At 39.5% G+C, this 25972-nt stretch overlaps 1 protein-coding gene across 1 annotated transcript in view; it reads right to left on the bottom strand.

Moving 5' to 3' along the window:
* LOC126291584 (brachyurin-like) overlaps positions 1-25972 on the bottom strand; it is a 94068-nt gene that overhangs the window by 18254 nt on the left and 49842 nt on the right. The window contains exon 4 of the mRNA XM_049985118.1: positions 14466-14567. Within this exon, the coding sequence (XP_049841075.1) occupies positions 14466-14567 (102 nt within the window). The remainder of the gene's footprint in view (positions 1-14465; positions 14568-25972) is intronic.

Genomic DNA, 25972 nt, shown 5'->3' with positions numbered 1-25972 from the left:
ACATTAATTGCAGTTGAGTTTAATGTTAGTGCTACCGTTTCTTCGTGCTGTGTGCTCTTGTGATAGTTTCCATTTATGGATAAGTTTGTAACAAGGAAGAAGAGGAAAATCGATTTTGATTCATCCTCCAGCCTTATGGTAAGTTAAAAACAAGTTCTAAACATTCATGGTGGTGTCTGTTTGTTCTATATCGTGTCTCCCTACCACTTTCGCGCAACGACGCTCTGAGCGTGTTTTTTAGGGAATTAACTAGTTTGAACCTCGGACCTGATGCTGGTAAGGAGACGCCAGACCACACAAGACATGTAGAATTCAGAAGAGTTCAGTGAGACTAGCGATGATATAACCAAGTACTAAATGATCTCAGTGTCAGCTCCACTGCACTGTCTGGAAAATAATCTTAATACTAACTAAATTTAGTGGAAGGGGTTCAAGGCTTTCCTATTTTTAGTTAGCTGGTAAAATAACGTCGAAAAAGCAGTTACGTTTACCACTGGAAATTTTATTCTACTCACAAAACATTGTTTATAAATTGCGCTATTGATAAAAGGGAATGTTTTAATACAGGATGGTAAAAACCAACTGCGTTCAACAAAAATGTGAACGAATATTCCCTGAATGGTCTTAAAGTTCTACAATGGATCGAAGGATGACCTATACCATATCACATCTATAATGTAGGTTTAAATTAAGTTTCACAAAAGAGAAAAACTATCAAAATGGTTTACAGTGACCCTCAATTATCTTTAATAACTTATCTAACGTGTCGTAAATTACAGTGGCTGATGTGGCTTCTCAATAACTATATAACAGAAAAATCATCGCGTTTCAGATCTTTACTTAAAGTGGCAAATGTGAACACCATGAGTTTTAATTAACGATCGACACTAGTATTACGCAAAAAAGGGGGTGTAACAGATGAGACTTCTGCAGTTCTGAGTGAAGCCTTATGCGCTGAAAAATGCGGCATCGCGTGCGTTCATTACCTTGTCAGTGTTTAGCCAGTGCCAGGGCAGCGGCGGGCAGCACAGCTCCTCTCACCTCGCTATCTCGGAAGCAACTCTCTCCTAACTTCTTCTTACTACAATTTACCGAAGTTGGTTTAAAAAATCTATCTGGCTGTGTTTTCATCTGACCAATCAGGGTCGCAATGTTAACCTAAACTTCACCTACAGAAATTCTGTCTATCCAATGAGAAACGTTATACTTTTCGTGGTGAGGCAATGTTTTTGAAGTTTGCAGCGCAACAGAGACGCGATAAAGTCTCACGCTAAAACCTGCAGCTGGTGTGGTCCTTTTAGAGTTATCGTGAGATCTCTACTGTTTTTCTGGAGGGCTCTACCTTCTAACATGGGCTGGGGGGTGGTCCTTGATGTAACAGGGACGCGAAAAAGTCTCACACTAAAACGTGCTTGTGGTAGTCTTAGCGGTAGGCTGCCGACGTGGGTGTCCAGTCCGTCCCTTATCGCAGGGCCTTCTAGCTTAACACGATTCTACTCTGGGCTTCTGTTCTCGTTTCTCCACTCGGAACTGCGTCGGTCTCACGGTGGGAAGGTACGACATGCATTTAGGCATTCTTGTGTTAGTCTGTGGTATTCCATTTGCTCACTCGTTACTCGTATTACTTTGGTTAATTTAATGTCACGATTTATTTGGAGCTATGTGACATACTACAGGGTTTTCATGGAAGGTGTTGGATTTGCCTGACACCTTACAAAGTATGCACTACCATAATAGTCTAATTATTTATCTACAGCAGTTTAATGTTAGTTATGGATTTGTTATTTGGAGGCTGGTAGAAATTTGGGATTTCAATATTTCAGTACTTCACAAGGCACAAGGCATCGGAGCCGCAAATATCGTTACAAACAGCAGTAAACTGAAATCAGTGCATAAAAATACACTTGCATTTGTCCATGTCGCCCAAAAATCGTGTTGTATACAAGGTTGAATTTCTTTAAAAGATTTGCTCAATATTCTGTCATTAGTTGCGAAAATGGCAAAATGTCGCCCAATGTGGTCAGCTGGATGGTACTCAGCTACAAAAGCCACTTCCAATACGGAGTGATGGGGAGCATTTTTGGGAGAGCAGAAGGGATATGTGATGACAGCACATTCTAAGGCCCGTTAGTTTTAAAAGAAGTTTTCAGCGGGATGTTTCAATTCGTCCTTGCTGACTGCGTTCTGCATCCCTCCCTGTCACTTTGGTCCCAAATCTACACTACTGGCCATTAAAATTGCTCCACTACGAAGATAACGTGCTACAGACGCGAAATATTACCGACAGGTAGAAGATGCTGTGATATGCAAATGATTACCTTTTCAGAGCATTCACACACCGTTGGCGCTGGTGGCGACACCTACAACGTGCTGACATGAGGAAAGTTACCAACCGATTTCTCGTTCACAAACAGCAGGTGACCGGCGTTTCCTGGTGAAACGTTGTTGCGATGCCTCGTGTAAGGAGGAGAAATGCGTACCTCACGTTTCCGACTTTGATAAAGGTCTGATTGTAGCCTATCGCGATTGCGGTTTATCGTTTCGCGACATTGCTACTCGCGTTGGTCGAGATCCAATGACTGTTAGCAGAGTATGGAATCGGTGGGTTTAGGAGAGTAATACGGAACGCCGTGCTGGATACCAATGGCCTCGTAAAACTAGCAGTCGAAATGACAGGCATCATATCCGCATGGCTGTAACTAATCGTGCAGCCACGTCTCGATCCCTGAGTCAACAGATGGGGACGTTTGCAAGACAACAACCAGTTGCACGAACAGTTCGACGACGTTTGCAGCAGCATTGACTGTCAGCTCGGAGACCGTGGCTGCGGTTACCCTTGACGGTGCATCACAGACAGGAGCGCCTGAGTGCACGAATGGCAAAACGTCATTTTTTCGGATGAATCCAGGTTCGGTTTACAGCACCATGATGGTCGCATCCGTGTTTGGCGACATCGCGGTGAACGCACATTGGAAGCGTGTGTATTCGTCATCGCCATACTGGCGTATCGCCTGGCGTGATGGTATGGGGTGCCATTGGTTACACGTCTCGGTCACCTCTTGTTCGTACTGACGGCACTTTGAACAGTGGACGTTACATCATTTCAGATGTGTTACGACCCGTGGCTCTACCCTTCATTCGATCTCTGCGAAACCCTACATTTCAGCAGGAAGATGCACGACCGCATGTTGCAGGTCCTGTACAGGCCTTTCTCGATACAGAAAATGTTAGACTGCTGCCCTGGCCAACACAGTCTCCAGATATCTCACCAATTGAAAACGTCTGGTCAATGATGGCCGAGCAACTGGCTCGTCACAGTACGCCAGTCACTACTCTTGATGAACTGTGTGGTATCGTGTTGAAGCTGCATGGGCAGCTGTACCTGTACACGCCATCCAAGCTCTGTTTGACTCAATGCCCAGGCGTATCAAGGCCGTTATAGCGGCCAGAGGTGGTTGTTCTGGGTACTGATTTCTCAGGGTCTATGCACCCAAATTGCGTGAAAATGTAATCACATGGCACTTCTAGTATAATATACTTGTCCAATGAATACCCGTTCATCTGCATTTCTTCTTGGTGTATCAATTTTAAGGCCAGTAGTGTGTTTACAATCTTATAATAATGTAACAACTCAATCCAGCATTTCCATGGCTAATTAAATCTTAAAATATGCATACATTCATGCACTATCAAATGACTAACCATGGAGAATTAAAAGAAAAACATGCAATGCCAGAATTCAATCTTTTGTTTTGGTGCATTTTATTTAACATTACAACAATGTACGACAATCACTTGTTCCAAATTTTCCGGCGACTTGGGGTAGCTCCAGGTGTTGTGCTGCTGAGCTAGCAATCCCTGCATTCGGGAGAGGAGGTGGTTTGAATCCGTCTGCTAGCAACCGTGGCAATGGTTTTCTGTGCTTTTACATCTTGAATTTAAGCAACTCCACTGGTTAGTTCTTTTCTGTAGTCCACAGCAAATTCCCTCCCAATACCTTTCTTCCCTGAAAGATTCCAATTTCCTTGAAGATGCAGACCGTCTCCTTAAATGAACAGATATGCATCTCTTTGGAGACTCTTGGTACTAAAATCCATCTGATAAATAAATCGAATTCTCGTCATTTAAGCTCATGCATTTATCTGCCGTGATATTCCGTATTGCAGAAAATGATTTCTCTTACATGTCGATAAGTGAGAGATGCATAGTTAAATGAGGAAATTTGGGAAAGTGTAAGGTTAAATGATTACGGATCATTTGCGTTTTCACAACCAAAAATTGTTCTAGCTTCTCTGACAAACAGAGATCTCTTTATTCCAAAAGCCAGGTGGTAACCGCCACAGTGTCCAAAAAAATTAACTCTACTCCGTTCCTGATCAGTTCCTCTCTCAAATCCAGACTGAAAGAAGAAGACTGTAGAATGACCTTAGAGGATGAAGGGAGACTGGAGCATGGCTGCTTCTTAGCGGTTTGTCATAATACAGCTCTCCTAAGCCAGGAGAGTGTAACTCCTGTTGATGAAAACTCCGGTATCATTGTCGAATAAAATTGTTTATCAATCTATACGGAAATTCCAGGAATGAATTAAAAACATAGTCTTAAGTTCTGCAACAAATCGGACCCCAGCCCTCTGTCAAAATCCTGGCTACGCCTTGGTTGTAAGGGAAAGGTCGTTCGCTCATGCCCTGTCCAAACTAGCTAACCTGCTGACGATTTTCACGGGTTTGCAGTCGGGTTCCGTGGTCCTGACAACACGATATTTCGGCACAATCACGCAGGACCTGAAGAGACCTCAGATTCGGCGGCTGCTTTATACCGCGGGTACTGGCCGTTGCTCGTGCGCTAGCAACGGAAGAGCTGCTCTCTGTGAGGCGAAAAATTGCAGCGGCGCCAACGGTGAAAACTGTCAAAAGCGAGGAATCGCAAAATTAAAATGCAGCCGGTCGGAAACCAGACCGTTGTTGTTTTATCTGTGATAAAATAGGATTCCACGTCTTGCTTAAAGGAAAACCTTTATCTCTGTTAATAATATCATGAGACAGACATATTTCAATTGATTCTTTCATTAGACAATCCCAGCCGAGGCAATAATTTGCGTCTGTCCAAGACGGTATAAAGGAGCCGCCAAATCTGAGCTCTATTCAGTTCCGGCGTGATTGTGCACTCAATCTCACCTGAAGATGGCGGCCAGATGGTCCGCCGAAATATCGTGTTGTCGTCACGATGATAGAACCCGGCTGCAAACCCGTGACAATCACCAGTATTTGATACGCCGGGAAAACCTACGTTATCATACCTAACTTGCTGACTGAAAGCTGAATACTATTAGCCTACGGGAGACTACATGTCACGTTGCGATAACATTTCAACACGGCGTTTTACCTCTATGAACTCGCGAACTTATGAACTAAAAGCTATTTGATATGCATGTCTCTAACCATGTGTTACCTCAACACTGGTTGCTACGAGCAATACTAAATACTGGAGATCATTAACCCTTCGTCTATTGAAAGACAGTCGGTGACTTTATCTGCATTTGCAAATACACATTTTTATTCGCCCGGCAGTTAGAGACATAAAGTTGCAGAACATCATTAAGGTGACTTAGGTTTCAAAAACTTGAACTTTCAACTGTGACGGTGTACACAATGTTCCTTGGAGAATTGGTACACTGTGAACGATACACCATCGCAATTAGGTCACCTTGCTCAAACAGGAGAAGGTCGCATTAGGTTATCGATCACCATTCACTTACAGTCTGTTCATCATACCGTTTCGGATGGAAGTACTAAGGAGTGCTAAGACACGCTTCAAGTTCTCTAAGGTTGTAGTTACAACAATAAGGAATAGCTCAGTAGGCAGAACAGTTTAAGAGGAATGGACATCTCTAAAAAGTGCAATCACAGAATGTGGAAAAATAATATGGGTACAAAGAAGGTAACTGTGAAGAAACCATGGGTAACACAAGGAACACTTCAGTTGATCGATGAGAGGGGAAGTACAAAAATGTTCTGGGAAATTAAGGAATATAGAAATAAAAGTCTCAGAGGAGTTAAAAGGAAGTTCAGGGAAGCTAAGACGAAATGGCTGCGGAAAAATGGGAAGATATCAGAAAAGAAATGACTGTCGGAAGGTCAGACTCAGCGTACAGGAAAGTCAAAACAACCTTCGGTGACATTAAAAGCAAGGTTGGTGATATAAAGAGTACAAGGGGTTTTCCACTGTTAAATGCAGAGGAGAGAGAGGATAGGTGGAAAGAATTCACTGAAAGCCTCTATCAGGGGAAGAAGAAACAGGAATCGATTTAGAAGAGATATGTGACCCAGTATTAGAATCAGAATTTAAAAGAGCTTTGGAGGACTTAAGATCAAATAACATAGAATTTCATCAGAAATTCTAAAATAATTGGGGGAAGTGGCACAAAACGACTATTAACGTAGGTGTGCAGAATGTATGAGTCGCGTAACATTCAATCTTTCTTCCTGAAAATATCAACACAATTCCGAAGACTGTGAGAGCTGCCAAGTTCGGGTATTATTGCACAGTCAGCCTAACAGCTCATGCATGTACATTGCTGACTATTTTGCAATTATTAATTAGTAAATGCTGTGACATTCAGTAATCAAGTATCTCAGACTGATATCACAACAAAGAAATTAAAGAAAAAAATAAACAGAAGCTCAGAATTAATGTGAATATATCTGCAAATTATATTTACAGTTGTATATTCTATAAAAAGAATTGTAATTTTTATGTTTCATTGTCATTTGTATGGTAACCTTACTTTAATTGTATCAGGGATGACAAAGAAATTGAAACATCAGTTGGTCAGAATGGATGACGCCATAGAAAGATGCTCTGTAATGTAATCGAGTTAATACAGGATATACTGTGGGTTGCTTGAGTCTCGCAACAGCAAGAACAGTGTTCCTGAAAAAAAGCAATTTATTGACACTGAATATAAACATCATAAGGCATGAAGGAATTGTTTATTTTGTAATGGGAGTGTGGGGCAATGAAACTGGGTAAAAACTACAGATCACAGGTTTGACTACTGTAAGCAGATTCGAATATATATTGGGTCTTTAGTAGCGACACACAGGTGGACACGCTTTACAGGATAAACTGGGTTCGCGAGCTGCAGCAGGCAGTTTTTCAGAAAGGAGACGATAACATCATTACTTTTATATGTGAAGCGGTGACATGTTTCCAGCCTTTCGCACGCTCTTGAGGATTTTCATGTTAACAGATTACACAAGCAGCCAGGTGAGATCCTCAGTGCTAATCCTGCCGGTACCTGTGAATGGATGTAAGGACAAAGAGTAGAACAGGAGACTGGGGTGTGGTAGGCGTGAGAACACCATCTGTTAACTAACTTTAGGTTGAATCTTCAGAAGATCAGTTGCCATATCCTGCTGTGTTTGGGACGTTAGATGCTGTACCAAAAACAAAATATAGTGATCAGCCAGAGCATTATGACCACTGACATACTATTAATACAAATCTGCCCATGTGATTAGTGACACCTAGTGAGGAATGACTTCTAGTCAGAAACAAACAATGCATGTATTATCAGTGTCCTGCTGTCTATATGTAGAAAGGTGAAACAGCATGATCTATCTGAGTTTGACAGAGGGCAGATTGTAATCGAGTGGCGGCTCGGCACGAGCATTTCGGAAACTGCATGACTTGTCGGATGTTTGAGGAGTGCTGTGGTGAGTGTCTTCAACACGTCGCGAAACCAAGGTGAAACCACATCCACATGTCGTGGGCTTGTGTGTTAGAGATGCCACACGTTGTAGGCTGGACAAACTGGTAAAAGAGGGCATGTGGCGAACTGTCATAGAACTAGCATCAGACTTCCAATGCTGGGCAGAATAAAAGTGTGTCTGAGCACACAGTGCACCAAACAGTCCTAAGGATGAGCCTCCACAGTCGACGACCTATGCATGTGCCAATGTTAACACCACGACATCAGCAACCATGACTGAAATGGGTACGATTGAAGTGGATAAGTGACCATTTCCACTGGATGTTGGCGTAGTGGCAGAGCATTTCAGGATCCGATGAGTCCCAATACCTTGTACATCATGCTGATAGGAGTGAGCGAATCCTTCAACTTCAAGGTGAGCAGTTCTTTAGCACCTTTACTGTTGGATGGAAACAAACTGGCAGTGGGTCAGCAATGCTCTGTTGGAAACAGTACACAAAACACAGATCTGGCTCACTTTTAAAAATTGCTAAAAATATTAAATTTTGAAAGTTAAAATTTAGGTTCTTGACAAAAGACTGTTTTAAAGATCAAGTTATAAAATCGTTAAAAATAGTAAATTTTAGCTGTTGTTTAGTTAGTACAATTTTGTTGTACTAAGTCCTAAAGGACAATCATACAATGAAGATATACTAAGTTCTTCCAAATGATGTTGCAATTCCAGTTGAAATGTATTTAATACTTCTTAATATTTGTTCATGACAGCCTAATTTATTATGTTTTCAAATATATTTTACAGATTTTCCTCAAAACATCTAAATTTTGATACCTACCTTTATGTTTCTGATAATCGAAACATTTTCACTCTTTTTTTCAGTACAATTTTGAGTAGACGCTTGGTTACTCCAGTTATGAATTTTTTCTTTTATATATTATTTTCTCTACTTTTTTTTGTTGTATGATCAGTACAACTTGCTTTATCACATACTTTATATTTAGATTTTGTAGCTGCCAAATTTGTTACATAAACTGTTTACAGTAAAAAAATTCATTTTATTTACTTACATCTTTCGATTACATTATTATTTTTGAATGAATTTTATTATATTCATCAACTAGGCATTTTACTAAATCAATCCATTTATAATTTCATTGCAAATTTTTTCCACACTTTTCCTTTCAATCTTCTGTGCTATCTTTCAAAGATGAATGTTTTGAATTCCCAAGAACTTGAATAGTAAATTAATATATATTTTTTCATTGAATTTTGAAAATCAGAACTATAAAATTCTATTCCATTCTCTGTTGGTAAATTTCTAGGACAATGTATTATAAATTAAAAAAAAATTAATAACTACAATTTTACCTGTCTTCTCTTTAATTGCAATGACACCAGAAAATTTCGAAAAATTGTCAATAACAGTTAATAAATATTTATATCCTTTGTTTATTTTTGAAATCCCTCTTAAATTACCTTGTCAACCACATCCCATTGCCATAAATCATCTACAGCAACAGATACGAAATTTCATCTTTTAAATTTTTTCTCATTACTTTATGCAAGTCATTAATAATTTCTTCATTAATACATCCATTAGGACCTAGTATATTTTCAGTGTGTGTGTTTACAATCTTCAACCTATTAGTTACATTTTTTTATTATTTTTAGTTTTACAAATAGAAGCAAGCCTTCATTTCTTTGTCTTCCAGCTTTAGTTGTTGTTATTCTATGGAGATTATCACTTTCAGTAATTTTTTTACACTTTAAATGATAGGTATGATAATCATGAAGGGTTGGTTGATTCTCTTGAAGGACAGAATGTGAAGCATGATAGTCAATTTATAAAGATAAAAACTTCAATACTGTTTTAATCTATTGTCTTCATTTCAATCTAACAACAATTCACCAAATAAAAGTACTTTTAAATCGACTGGCACAGTTTTAACAGTATCTGTTCTACTTCTGTTAGAATCATTGATTGGATGGATGGATTTAGTTAGTTTGTAAAGATTATCACACACACTTGAAGAAACATTTTAACCAATAATAACAATTTTGTTAAGAATAATATTTGTTTCATTTGGGGGAATAAATACAAAGTCAATACTTTGCTTATCACGTATTTTATTTTATATGTTAATTGAAATTATTATTTTGTAATATATTATTCATTATGTATTTTTCCATTTTATTTGTAATTCAATTTTTTCAGTATATTTAAGATTTGTCTTATTTCCAAAAATGTCAGTTATTGGCATTTAACATTTCATTGAAGTTATAACATTTGATAATAGTTTTAAGATAAATACACATAAATGACTACAAATAAATTTATTGAAACTTTGTTTTATATTGATGATATATCTCATTTAATTAACAATTTTTTTTGGTATAGTTCCACAAAATAAAGCCAAAATTAATTTTGTGTTTTAGATTTATAAGAAAAAATCCAGTGTTTATGAACATGATCAGATGTATTTCATTTAGCATTCCACATTCAAGATTTTTTTGGTTTCTTGGACAATTAATCAGGAATAAACCTCTAAAATATTAAATTTTTACTTGTTCAACTAATTCTCCTACATTAAAATTAGCTAAATTCTTATTATGTGCTTTAATTATTTTTCCACTTTGTTTTACTTTTTCAATCCAGTACCTTTATTTCCCATTGTTTAATTACATCTTTTGTGTTCTTGTAATTGTTTATCAAATTTCTGTTTATTATCAGCAGATAAAACAACAGAAGAAATATCACCAATTGCTGAACAAATTGCACAAAACAACCAATAAAATAGGAAAAATTGCTCCTTTCATTTCGTTAATCCAGAGTTTTCTTTCTTTTTCATTACATATTCAGCAATTTATTTCACTACAGGAACACTTAATGTAATAACTAAATTCCCACCAGTCTTTTATCTTTTTCTTTTTTTAGTACCAGTTAAAATTGTTGATACTGCTTAATTGTACATTATTTTATTTAAGTTTAATTGATATTGGTTTAATTTTATCACTTGGGTGTAAAGTATAATCAGCACTATTATTATTTATGTATACTGATAAAAAATTAATAAAGAATTTTATAAAAGGAACACTATCATCCGTTTCAATACCCATACCTAATTTGCTTTTTCCATATATTATTCTTCCAACAGCTGTTGCCACCAATTTTTCACCAAGTAACACATCTTCAGAATACATTTCTTGTTTCCCAGTTACCTGAATTTCTTTCTCAGCTTTACTGCATTTCTCTAAAGCATTATCTCTATCAAAAAAAGTCATCTACTTTACAAGCACTGTCTAATGATTAATTCCAGTACCCCTCTACATAATCATTCTTCTAATCTTATTCCACTGCCACAATATCTATAATCAGGAATAACTAATTCAAAATGTAGTTCATTGATTAATATTTTAACTAACGATTCCCTATATTTTTTGGAATTTCCAAAATGTAAAAGGGTTGTTCTCCAATGTTCTAATCAAATATAGAATTCCTTCTGGAATATTAATAATAAAAATCTTAAATTTATTTGTAACCTTTTTTAAATCTATCAATTTATTGTAGATTCTCAGTCATCAAAACATATTTGGTTTGCTTTTCTGAACATATTTTTATTAATTGTACAATAATTTTATCTAATGAATTGTTGAAAGTCCTTACCCAAAAACTAAGGAAATATTCTTCAACAATTACTTTTAACAAATTTTTATATATATTTACCTTGCTTGATTTAATTTTATTTCGATTATTTTCATTAGGTACTGCACTGAAATCGAAAAAATTCATGCATATCTTTGTAAATCAAAGTTGTCAAATTCTTCACCTGAATCGTCCATAGTCATAGGTTTTCAGTTAAAGGATTCATTAATTCATCTGTACCTTCATATTCTATTTCGCCATTTTTTAAGTTATCATATTTCACTGGTAATCGTCCAATATACTTAAATCTAGCTCTTTATCCAAAAACTCACTCATATTTATTCAATACTCATTTAGTCTTCGTCTATTTTAACTTTTTTCTATATTTAATTTCTTCTAGATATTGATTCGTTGAATCTTGTATATCTGATTCACTTAAAATGTAATTAGGTTGTTAACTTTCATGTTGTGTGGTTGGTGGAATATCGCCCAATTTTCTAAATCATTTAGATAATAAGAAACCTTTTGTCATGTGCTTTCCTCAGTTGCTTTTTAATGGAATATCACCTATTCCTTTGATTCCTTGTTTAACTGGTTGATCTTTTAAAAAATTTTCATACTCTGATCTTGACTGTCTTTCTATGTTTTACACATTTCTTTCAATTGTTCATTTACTTTTCTATTTCGTTTACCTTTTTTGACAATGTTTGGGTAATATTTTGTAAACACTTACTAAGGATGAAAATAATAGATTTTCTTAATGTTGAATGTTTATATTAATCATTTACATTCCTGCATTTTGTAATGGTCTTATTTGTCCTTTATTTCTTAATCTATTGTCTAATCTGTTCTGACTGATAAAATTTAATTGTAATTTTTTCGTATATAACTATAAAGTTCTACATCAGAGGTGAATGCACCAGTCACGTCCTTCATGTGTTTGGGCAGAATATAACCATAATTGTCCAGTATAATGCTGGCAGCGAGCATTATAATCATTACTTTTATTATTCTTGTTTTACTCTGTCTGTGTAAAATTGTAATAGAGTTCTTTTGTAATCTCTCCATTTGTGTGTTTTTGTGAATTTTGTGTTGTTTGAATCAATTTAATATTTAACAAATCATTTTATGTCTCTATAACTAATAAGGTAATCTATTCAATTTAAGTGTCCAGGTCCTCCAAACCTAAGCAATATGAGAGGCACCTGACAAGTTTATAATATAGTTCCATGGCGTTTTCATTGCTTGCAGCACTTGATTTTTCAAACAGTCTATTAAATTCCTGGAGGTATTCTGTAATTTCATATAACCTGGGCTGATAAAATTTGTATCAAATCTGACTTACATTCCCAACAAGTACCTGTGGAGAAAGGGACCATGTTCATAGAAAAACGATCTTCTGGAACATCTTGAAAAGCCAGCACAGTTTAATTTGTATAAACAGATGTCCCAAAATAATAAAATTCCCACTGTATAATATTTGTGCTGGGATATGAATTTCAACCAAAAAATGATATTAAGAATCAATTTTGTCTCCTGACTGATGTTTTTGTAGCCACTACTGACTCGACATACAAAAACTTTAGTCAGAAATGTAGGTTACTACCAAGCCCTCAAAGAAACTAGATGGGAGCCTGTAGATGTTCCTTACTCCATTTTTTTGTGGTCAATATTACGTCAGGCATGTTCGCTTGTGACGTAATCATGATGTTTTTCCTTACAACATGTATGCATATTGAACTGATAATATTTCTTTTAACTAGTTTCTCAACATCGAGTAATCCAGTAATTTCACAAAAGGTAAATTCGAGGGTCAACAAGGGAAGTGTCCAGGCGTATCAGAACGATGTTGTTTGGACATGGAGGAGATATAGAGACAGCAACTGTCGATGACATGCCTCGCTCAGGTCGCCCAAGCACTACTACTGCAGTGGATGACAGCTACCTACTGATTATGGCTTGGAGAACGCTATCATGTTGAATAATGCTTTTCATAGAGCTGCAAAACGTCATGTTACGACTCAAACTGTGTGCAATAGGCTGCATGATGCGCAGCTTCACTCCTGACGTCCATTGCGAGGCCCATCATTGTAACCATGCAGCATGGTAGAGATGGGCCCAACAACATGCCGAATGGACCGCTCAGGATTGGCATCACGTTCTCGACAGCGATGAGTGTCGCATATGCCTTCAACCAGACAGTCGTCGAAGACCTGTGTGGAGGCAACGCGGTCGGGCTGGACGCCTTACACACACTTACCAGTTATTGCAGGAGGTGGAGGTTCCCTGCTGTTTTGGGGTAGCATTATGTTGGGCCGACGTATGCCGCTGGTGGTCTAGGAACGCCGTAATGGTTGTACGATGCGTGAATGCCATCTGCCGATGGACAGTGTAACCATATCGGCAGCATATTAAAGAGGTATTCGTTTTCATGGATAACAATTTGCGTCCCCATCGTCCACATCTTGTTAATGACTGCCTTCATGATAAGGACATCGCTCTACTAGTGGGCAGCATGTTCTCCAGACATGAGCTCTATCGAACATGATTGGGATAGATTGAGAAGGGCTGCAAGAGTGGGACAATCTGGACCAACTGTACCTTCATGAACTTGTGGTTAATATGTCACGACGAATACAGGCATGCATCAATGCAAGGGGATGTTCTTCTATGTGTTAGAAGTACTGGTGTGTGCAGGAGTCTGGACCACCACCTCTGAAGGTCTCGCTGTATAGTGGAACGACATGCAATGTGTGGTTTTCGTGGACAATAAGAAGGGCGTAAATGATGTTTATGTTGATCTCTATTCCAAATTTCTGTACAGGTTCCAGAGCTCTCGGAACCGAGGTAATGCAAAACTTTTTTTTATGTGTGTAGTTTCAATGCCTCCCTTAAATATGTAGAGCTCGAAGCATTTACAAATGCTGCATTAAGGACAATCTTGTCTTAGCAACAACTAAAACCGTAGAAAATGGCGGGAACTGCTTTTGGCGATCCCTAGGGAGCATTCTGTCAAGTAATTCTAAAATCAGTCACCAGGCAGTAGTATTCTAGCCTAGTAACTTGCTGTTTTTCAATAGATGCCTCAAAGTGAACAAAGGAAGCACACTTACCACTGGTATTGGTCAGTCCCCAGCCGCTGACCACAGCAGTTTGTCCAGCGAAGGTTTCATTGACCTCGAGAAAAGAAGGTAACGCCACCACGTTGATGAAACCTTGAGAACAAAATATTACAAATCATATGTTTGGATTCTTTGAATATGAAATACAGTGCCTTACTAATGTCATTGAATGAAATGTTACAAATCTGCGATTTGGATGTTATCTTCACACTATGTCCTAACCAACAATCCATGAGATGCAAATACGCGTCGTCATCAGAATGACAGTGGCAGACACTTCAATGTAGACTATTCTGCCAAATCATACTCACACACAGCCATTGTTACTAAGTAATGAACTTTGACTCTACAACCCCCTATGTACCACTCCAGACCTGACATCTGTAGTGGTTGCATGTTTGTTTACCTTTCCTTTCATTTTACTGTCGACCATCCTAGTGCTAAAAGAAAGGCAATGATTATGAATGTAATTCAGCTTGCGAAATAACACTCCAAAGTTTCTGTTGGTTTCTAATAAGAACGACATGTACCAAGGCAAGCTTTGAAAATACTAAAGAGAAACAGAGTACAAGAAACTGATACAGTTTTTACCAACAGGATGCAGCTCTTGAGCCACAGACGATAAATGCTATAGGCAGACTCTCTCATACAATGACGTGAAGTAATGAAAAACTAAGTATATCTATGTGATTACAGTTTCAATATTTGAAAGGAATGAACTTTCGTGTCTGCTATGAATATGATTTTCTCAAAGGAAATGATCCTTAAAACTAAATTAGAAAAATGGTTGTATTAAAAGCAATGAATTTACGAAATAGGTCCCAAAAATAAATTCAACAACAGAAATGGTAAACAGAAAAAGAAACAATGGATCCTGTTTAACAATATAAATATAGGAGCTGAAACAAGAGAATTATTAATATAAATTACAAACATTAGTTATTTATTACAAGAGTATTATTCCAGTTGAGCATTTTAACATGTGATAAATTTGTATTCCCATCTGTTTGTGCTACCAAAGACGAGAGTTTAATCTGGCTATTTAACCAAAAAGCAGAGTTAGGTATTGCTGAGGAAAAGGTGAGATTAAAGTGTAAAGGAATTGAGCAGGAAGTGTTTTTTTCTGTATTCTAGTTATCAGTAAGATAAGTAGACAAGAAGAGGCAATGAAGGACAGAAATTTTAAGAGAGAATTACTTTTCAGATGAGCGGAAATAAAAGGGTATTATCTTCTTTTGCTAAGTATGAATACAATTTAGTGGTAAGTAAAATTTATATGCGTAAAATAGGTGTTACTGAATTACGTTTCAAAAATAGGGGAGATTAGAGGGTGAAATTGAGAACATTCTGGAATAAGGAACCAATAGGCATAATGGTAGAATAATGTTTCTGTAGCACTATGAAGTTTCTACACATTTAGTAGGCAAAATGAGATGGCAGGATACTGTAATTTGGGTAACGTTGATTTAGAGTAGAATACAATCATATAATGTGAACTGGATCTGAAGAATAAGTGTCCATTGTGACTTCATTACACAATGTCCAATTACCGACATACTCTTGTGAGCATTGCTTAACTCGGAGACAGTGTGTGTACAAGAACGTTTGAAACAAGTGCAAAAAGTATATTTTGATATAATAATCACACATTAAATATATCTAATTTCGTAAGTGTCGGTACCGTTGGTCCTTCCAAGGCCTGTTCGGGCGGAGTTAATTTTGTATGTGTGATAGTGATGAAAATGTATACATTGGATAGCTGATTCTTAAAGGGAGACAGTCTCCAGTCACCTTTTGACCTGATTATCTGTAGTGGTCACGTATTTTTTCTCTTTCCTATCATTTTACTGTCAACCATCTTAGTACTGTGAAAAAGGGAATAAGTATGAATATGAGTCAGGACACTAAATAATATTATAAAGTTTTTTTGTTTCTAATATGAATGACGCATTCTAAGAATAGCTTTGAAAATGCTTAAACGGATCTGAGTTCAAGAAAGTTACAATATCTCCAGGCAGGTAGCAGCTTTTGACCTAGAGACGATAAATGATACAGGCATACTCTCTGGCAGAATCACGTGAAGTGATGGAAAACTCTAAGTACATAAACAGAAATAAAGATGTGTTTTAAGGTCTGAAGGCAATGAACTTACATGATTTTTATATATATGGTTGTTAGAAAGTAAATGAAATTTAAAAGTAATTTAAAAACATGGATGCCTCAGAGGAATGAACTTTCGAAATGGATCATGAAAAGCAATTAAACAACGCAATTTCGAGAAACCAAAAAAATGCTCTTAAGTGAGATAGTTAAGAACATTTTCGTTTGAAGTGAGGCATCTTGTAGCTTGACCTAATGTGCTACTTGGACTGAAAGAAGAGTATCACTAAATTTAATTGCACAGAAAAAAGTACAACATAGATTTAGTTTATTTAAATAACAGATAATTATTCCAGCTCAGTATCTTGTTATTTCTAATTCTGTTCGAACCTTATTTAAATCCAGAGCCATATCATCATCGTAGAGCTAAGGAAACGAAAACTTTCTTGGTCATTTCTGTTAACAATATTTACGAGTATGATAAATAACTATTTGGTTCTGCAGAAACATACAGTAAATACATTCCATTGACAGCCAGCCCAATAAGTGATGGTGTTTACTGAGAGTAATGTGTGACTACAGAAGACTTGCAACTGGAGAGTATCACCAGTTGGTTTGGACGATGCTTTCCATGTTGACGATGACAGGTTCACAAGTGAATGAAAGGAAAAATTTAATCATTTATCAGAAGATATTACACTCCAAAGGGAGCACAAAGTAATTACAGTGAGAAAAGGCATTTAAACAGTCATCCTTTCCATGTTCTACACAGGCATTCAAAGTGAAGGAACCATAGTACATTGCATAGTGGGAAGCGATCTGGATAGGATTGCAGCACCAGTCGCATCTATATTTTCATGGTCAGGTTTCATCCCATGGCTATTACTAAGTGTTGCTCTGAGTTGTGGAGCACTGCCAGTTCAACTTCCAAATGGTTATGATCTGTTACATCTAGTTCAACCCACTAATAAGGAGGGTACGATAATGATGGGGCGCTCAACTGCGCGGTCATCAGCGCCAGACTAAGGAGTGTATCATTGGGAGAGTTGTATACAAGCCTACCCCAACTCCCCCTTCCCAAAGCCAGACTATGCACTTGGCTGTTTTACATTGAAGGTCTGCCTTCCCTCCCCAGGTCTGTCCAAGCATCTAAGCCACTGTTGGTTCTGGTACAAATTAGTTCGACTCTAAGCCCAGCACACAGTTTTAATCTGCCAGGAAGTTTCATATCAGCCCACACTCCGCTGCAAAGTGAAAATTTCATTCTGAAAATTAGTTGTTACTGGTTCAGTCCACTTATACCTTTAAGGTCACCCACAACTCCCCTGGCCCGCTCCTCACTGGACAAATAGTATTCAAGCTCCTTCGCCCTCCCCCTCATCCTTTATGAGGAAATTTGCGGAATTCATCACTAGAGGTCTGTAGAAAACATAATGGAAGTATCATCATGAAGCACTGGCTGAGTCCATCCCAAAAGCAGAATAAGAAGACGTGTAAGTAAAACTAGTCCCATCCCCTGATGATTGTTATTTTATGATTTTGAGTTAATTTATTGCAGTTTTACCGATTTTACAAATACCTACATCTCTGTCTTAAGATATGTGTAAATATGATTTTGACCAATTACTGTAGCACATTATTTTTTAAAAAACGTCGACACTCCAAAATAAACAATTTCTGCAGCACAACATTTAACAACAAACACGTTTTTGGTGAGACTTGAAATGTTAGTTTCACTGATATTCCACGTTAAACAACGTTTACAAGGCTTTATTACCAACAAATACAGTATTGCTAACACTTTAAATGTTTAAAAAATACCACAACATAGCAAATCAATGTCATCCCAGCATTACTAGTATAAGTCACGTCATAGTATATGTCTTAATACGTGTATGTCGTCCTTTCGCCAGAAATGATGTAATTTAATGACATAATGGCGTACTTTGCAAAATCTCGGTAAATATTTACAAAATTTACGACATAAGACACTTTGACAAAACAGTGAAGGATGCCGGCGTGGCTGAGTTGCTATACCATTATGAAGTGTACCTGTGTGATCTACCTCCATAGCTAGCTGGAGCGAGAATGACGCACTGTGAAGCTGTCTAAAGGATACTGACCACCTACGAAACCCTCCGATCGCAACGATACAGTAGCCAGGAACCCACCTAACACCAGTACCTGTGATTGACGGAAGCAAGGTCTTGAGAAGGGAGGCAGTATAGCATCAGCCAAAGTGTTCAGCAGCAGAGTGATATGCAAGCTGTATTAATCCATCTCTAATATTCTTTTTTACTTATCTCTCTACTTCTCGAAAAGCAAAGTAGATGTTCTCATCTAGAAACGTGGAAATGTTGTGACGTTCATTACATTCATCCCTCGATTTTATTTTCGTTAACACTCATTGATAATAATTTAGCTGACTCAAGTTTTATGTTATTTTGCGGTTTACGAGGTTGCTGGAATCTGTCTGTAACATGCACTTCGCAAACTATTTGACAGCAGTAAATCTTTTGTTGCTTATGGAGAAGTGAAAAATGCTACAACTCACGCCTTAGCTACAGATAGTTAAGTTAGTAGATCGCTTTCTCTAAATCATTCACGCACCACTATGTCAGATACATCTGTTATCAGTGGGGTTGATCAAAGCACGAGTGTTCCAGAGATGCTTTGTAAACACAAATGGGAATCCCTGTAGAGAAGATAACGTTCTTGGCGAATAAATACCTATTGGGAAAATTCAGTGAACTGTCATTTGCAGCTAACAATAGAACTACTACCGCCAAAGTATGTATCGTGGAAGGACCATGAAGATGAAAGACCCTAGGGTTTTGCACAGAAGCATACAGAGAGCCTGTTTCCCCTATTTGAAAGTGGCACGAGGTACCCTCCAACATGCACCTTGCAGAATACCTATTGGGAGTAAATGTGATCTAAGGATTTATGAGTTATAACTAAAAGTTGTCATAATCAAGTGACCAACTTATAAGAATGAGACGTGGTACTTAGGGTAAGCAGGAAAAGGTGTGGTGGATGGGGCCTAATCAGTTACCGTTGTTTGCACAGTAAACACACACACTTTATTTAAGGAAATATTTTTTTTAAGCAATCATTTTTTTAAAAAAAAATTGACTGTAACACAAGCTACACTGATGGCTGAAGGCCTTATTAAGAAAGAATTCAAAAATATTTGTTGGCTGAAGGCCACAGCAATAATTGAGAACAATTAGTGGCTGAAGGCCTTAATTACAAGTGAGAAAGACAACAACAAGTTGAAAATAGGAAAATAATTTTTAAAACAATCATTAAAAAAATCAACTGTAACACAAGTTACACTGATGGCTGTAGGCCTTATTAAGAAGAATTAAAATTATTTGCCAGCTGAAGACCAGAATCAATCGGAATAAATTAAACAAAATATTACTTTTAAACGATTGACAAAATCAGATCAAATAAAAAAAGGGAGTGATCCGCAGACAGTGCTCCAAGGATCGACCTGAGAAAAGTCCCTACAGCTAAATCCACCTAATGTGTGATAACCAGTAAAACGATGGAGTAATTCGAGCGAGGGCGAAGTGACAGACAGCACTGCATCTTCAGAATCCGATATTTAAAACGACGAAAGGCAGAAGGAACCACTACAATGAAAGTTGAGAAAAGAAACCACAATCCACACTGCAATCGAGGAGGCTGTCACGCAACGCATCATACGGGACAGCATCGCCAAGACGAGGAAAGGTGCAATACCGCAAAAACACGCTAACCTCCAGGGCAGGTAACTGGGACGTTAGCGGCGACTAGGCAGTAAAATACCGCTGGTTGCAGTTCACCAAATAATAACACAAAATTCAAAACTAATAACAGGCAGTAGAAGACGGCTAATAGATTCTGCCCTCTCGACACACTCCACTAACTGCTGTTCGTCTCACGCAATGCACGAACAAACGGCGTGATCACAAAAATGGAGGTTTAACTACAGGATTTAACGTTCACTCCACTCAACGTGCTAGGTCCGGTTCCACAACGATGTTGTGGCCCTCGCAACTACAGCCTCTCGATCCGGCAATAACTGCGTGCCGCCAGCGGTCGCGGCATGTCCTCGCGCTGCCGGACGTCTCTGCTGCTCTGTCCCAACCAAACTACCGACACACCCGACCCGGAAAACACTTCACGTCCTTCCAAAAATAATATAGGTACCACATATCGATAAACGTTCCTGTTGCCACTCCCAGACAGACAATACTAGCAGATGTAGTGTCGCCAGTAAACAGAAGCAGAAAACGAGACGCCACTATCCCTATTACAAGATGCCAACCTACCAACAGCACCAACACGAACCGCACACAGCTCAAAGCACGAAGTGTCCTATAGTTCAGAGCAGCAATACATCAAGGGTGTTTCGATACTTTCCTTTCAAATTAATACAACAGGTAGAGGATATACAAACAAATATATTTACGAGGTGCATTCAAGTGCTAAGGCGTCTGATTTTTTTTCTCAGGGCTGGGAAGAGAGAGAAACCTGCGCATTGTTTTAAAATGCGGGTGCGTTCATTATCAACACGTCCCAGAGATGGCAGCACCGTACGGCAGATGGAATTGTACCGCCAGCGGCGAGAATGAGAACTGTTTTAAATACTTCAAATAGCGACGTTTTCCTTACTTGAACTTCTGAATTTGCGTGGTGTGAAACCAATTGAAATTCATCGACAGTTGAAGGAGACATGTGGTGATGGAGTTATGGATGCGTGGAAAGTGCCTTCGTGGGTGCGATAGTTTAATGAAGGCAGAACATCGTGTGACAACAGCCTCAGGCTCGCACAAGCCGGTCTGACGACATGATCGAGGAAGTGGAGAGAATTGTTTTGGGGGATCGCCGAATGACTGTTGAACAATCGCCTCCAGAGTTGACATTTCTGTGGGTTCTGTGCACACAATCCTGCATGACGACCTGAAAATGTGAAAAGTGTCATCCAGGTGGGTGCCACGAATGCTGACGGACGACAACATGGCTGCCCGTGTGCCATGATGCCAAGCAATGATGACGCGCAACGACAGCATCAATGGGACTTTCTTTTCGTCGGCTGTGACAATGGATGAGACGTGGATGCCATTTTTCAATCCAGAAACAGAGCGCCAGTCAGCTCAATGGAAGCACACAGATTCACCGCCACCAAAAAAATTTCGGGTAACCGCCAGTGCTGAAAAAATGAGGGTGTCCATGTTCTGGGACAGCGAGGGCGTAATCCTTACCCATTGCGTTCCAAAGGGCACTACGGTAACAGGTAAATCCTACGAAAATGTTTTGAAGAACAAATTCCTTCTTGCAATGCAACATAAACGTCCGGGAAGGGCTGCGCGTGTGCTGTTTCACCAAGATAACGCACCCGCACATCGAGCTAACGTTACGCAACAGTTTCTTCGTGATAACAACTTTGAAGTGATTCCTCATTCTCCCTACTCACCTGACCTGGCTCCTAGTGACTTTTGGCTTTTTACAACAATGAAAGACACTCTCCGTGGCCGCACATTCACCAGCCGTGGTGCTATTGCCTCAGCGATTTTACAGTGGTTAGAACAGACTCCTAAAGAAGCCTTTCCCGCTGCCATGGAATCATGGCGTCAGTGTTGTGAAAAATGTGTACGTCTGCAGGGCGATTACGCCGAGAAGTAACGCCATTTTCATCGATTTCGGGTGATTAGTTAATTATAAAAAAAATCGGAGGCCTTAGAACTTGAATGCACCTCATAATTCTGGTACATAAGTCGCTGACGGCAATTTCTGAAGCTGGAGACAGAAGGCAGTTCTGCATGCTAGTAGAGCACCTGCATTCACATGAACGATTGGCCAATTGCCTGTGTGCATGCAGTACATAGACAGATCATTGATTGTCATGCCTGTTCAGAGATTTCTGGCATGTCTACAATGGTACCAGCAGCGACAGCAGTTCAAGAGACGAGGTCTCTTTCCTTAAGGGTTTCATACACCAGGTGCTTCACAAGGTCCCAGAAGAAGAAATCCAGACACGTGAGATCAGGTGAACTGCGTGGCCAACCCACAGGGCTACCTTCTCGAATCCATCAATTTCCAAAGGTGGCTCTCAGATAACACCTCACACCAGTACTGAAGTGAGCTCCCTCCCATCGTACTGGAAGTACATCCTTTGCCTAACAACCTCCAGCATTTCTGGTAACACATGTCCCATCGAGATTCGATATCTCCGTCCACTGAGGCGGAATGGAAGAATGTATGGTCCTGTCAACCTAACACAGGGAATGCTGGCCCGAAAATGAACAGCAAATCGCTGTCGATGACCCCACGGTTGAGTACCTCGTAGAGTCACATGTAACCAAAACTGCAGCTTCACAAGTAAACAGAACCTCGTTAGTGTACAGGACCGAAGCAAGAAATAAGAGGTGCGGGGCAGTCCCCTTTAAAAATCATTGTGCAAACATCACGCATTGGGGAAATTATTCTGGTTCTAGTGCTACCAAGCTCTGAAGACGGAATGGATGCAACGCATTCCACACAAAGCTATGTTTGACACCACTGATACGCGCAATAGGTCGTGAACTTGTAGATGACGCAGAATCTTGTATTTCCTTCCAGGAGTTCACACTGTTCGATTCCCTATTGTATCATCCATAACTGCGAGATTCCACGAAGCAGGCGATGCCGGATATTTGGTGCTGCGGAATCCGTCAGTTGGGAAAGCACTGTCGATACTCTCTTACTGCAGCTCGTCCATTTCCATTCACCAGATTCATGTCTGCCATTTCCGTGTACGGAAACTGGTCCATGATTACTTTTGTTATCTGAGGTGGTAATTGCTGCGACTGAATCGGTGTGCCGGCCGAAGTGGCCGAGAGGTGCTAGGTGCTACAGTCTGGAACCGAACGACCGCTTCGGTCGCAGATTCGAATCCTGCCTCGGGCATGGATGTGTGTGACGTCCTTAGGTTAGTTAGGTTTATGTAGTTCTAACTTCTAGGGGACTGATAACCACAGCAGTTAAGTCCCATAGTGCTCACAGCCATTTTAATCGGTGTTCAAATGGTTCAAATGGTTCTGAGGACTATGGGACTTAACATCTGTGGTCATCAGTCCCTTAGAACTCAAAACTCCTTAAACCTAACCAACCTAAGGACATCACACACATCCATGCCCGAGGCAGGATTAGAACCTGCGACCGTAGCGGTCACTCGGTTCCAGACTGAAGCGCTTAGAACCGCACGGCCGCACCAGCCGGCTGAATCGGTGTGTTTATATGGAATACATTGTTGTCGTCACATGGATATGACGCTTGCCAATGAATCGGTGTACTGTTAGGCAGACCGCAAAGTTATCCTTACATACATGGAACAGTTTTGAATGTCAATATACATTCCCAGTCAGTGACGAAGATACAACAGGTTCCGTCAGCACCACTAACAAAATGTTCCCTATCATTACAATCTGACTGCAGAGAGCGTATCTTCCTTACTGAAACGCCATTTTTTATGTTCTCTACATTCAGTATTAATCCGAACGAATAGTTTCGGAACATCCCGTGTATTAACGGAGACATTAAAAAACCCGCAGAATCTGCGACATGCGTGCAGTATTAGCGATCGTTTGCCTTTTTCACGGTTCTGTCCGATAGTTGCTGACATAAGCATCTTTAAGTCCTGGACTGGTTTCTCACCTCTACGGTAAACTAGACTTCCCTGAAAGAGCAACAACACAGTGCTCGCGAAAATCAGATTGATAGCTTTTCGAAGGTACATACAGTTGAGGAAAGTTGGGCAATAATTGTACCCCACACCACTGCGTATACCATCACAGTAAGAGTTTGAAACTTAGGGGAAAATCTCGTAACGTAATGTATTTTTACGTAATACACCACGGAAAACGAACCGCAAAATCGGAATCGTTCTCCAAAACATTTTATGTAAGTGACAAATAATTATAGATTAGATGGACGCACAAAAGTAGGTTACAGTACACTTGTTAGCCCACTGCTTGAATACTGCTCACTGGTGTGGGATCCGTACCAAAAAAAAGTCCCGATATGTGTGAAATCTTATGGGACTTAACTGCTAAGGTCATCAATCCCTAAGCTTACAGAATACTTAACCTAAATTATCTTACGGACAAACACACACACCCATGCCCGAGGGAGGACTCGAACCTTCGCCGGGACCAGCCGCACAGTCCATGACTGTAGCGCCTCAGACCGCTCGGCTAATCCCGCGCTGATCCGTACCAGGTAGAGTTAATAGAAGAGATAGAGAAGATCCAACGGAGAGCAGCGCGCTTCGTTACAGGATCATTTAGTAATCGCGAAAGCGTTACGGAGATGATAAACTCCAGTGGAAGACTCTGCAAGTTAGACGATCAGTAGCTCGGTACGGGCTTTTGTTGAAGTTTCGAGAACATACCTTCACCGAGGAGTCAAGCAGTATATTGCTCCCTCCTACGTATATCTCGCGAAGGGGCCATGAGGATAAAATCAGAGAGATTAGAGCCCACACAGAGGCATACCGACTATCTTTCTTTCTACGAGACTGGAATAGAAGTGAGGACCGATAGAGGTAGTCAAGGTACCCTCCGCCACACACCGGCAGGTGGCTTGCGGAGTATGGATGCAGATGTAGATGTAGATAAGTTAACATATGTTTACGGTGGCTTATTGCCGAAGCGTAGCATAGTGAGATTGCAGCGAAGGGCGCCAATTAAATGGTTTGTAAGGGGGGGTGGGGGGGTGGGGGTAGGCGGGGTGAGAGGTCTAGACCTGGGGTCGGGATTGTAACGAGCATTTTTAATACCTTAGTAAACGAATGGTGACTCATAAGTAGCCATAAAGAAGTCCTAGTGCCGTGATGCGGACTTTTTAAATCTTTTTGAGAGGAAAACACCTCGATTCACATCCATTAGTGAAACGTGCTAAGAGTCTCAGGCTGACGACCACATCCCATACGTGATGTATTTCTAGATAACACACCGCAAAAAACGCACTTGAAAATCCGGGTCACTCTACGAATGTATTACGCAAGAGATAAATAAATATAGACTAGACTGAGGTGCCAAAGTCACGCGATACCTCCTAATATCTCGTCTGACCTCCTTTTAGCCCGCTTAGAGCTGAAACTCGACGTGGCACGCACTGGACAAGTCGCTGGAAGTCCCCTCCAGAAATACTGAGCCGCTCTTACCTCTATGGCGGTACGAGAAATTTGTTAACATCGAGTATAGATTTAAGTGTCAGGAAGTCGTTTCTGAAAGTATTTGTATGGAGTGTAGCCATGTGTGGAAGTGAAGCATGGCAATAAATAGGTTGGAGAAGAAAAGAATAGAAGCTTTCGAAATGTGGTGCTATAGAAGAATGCTGAAGATTAGATGGATAGATCACGTAAC

Source organism: Schistocerca gregaria, chromosome 9, assembly GCF_023897955.1.
Source record: "Schistocerca gregaria isolate iqSchGreg1 chromosome 9, iqSchGreg1.2, whole genome shotgun sequence".
Lineage (NCBI taxonomy): Eukaryota > Metazoa > Arthropoda > Insecta > Orthoptera > Acrididae > Schistocerca > Schistocerca gregaria.
The sequence above is the reverse complement of the archived record's forward strand: the minus strand, read 5'-3'. Positions and strand labels throughout refer to the sequence as shown.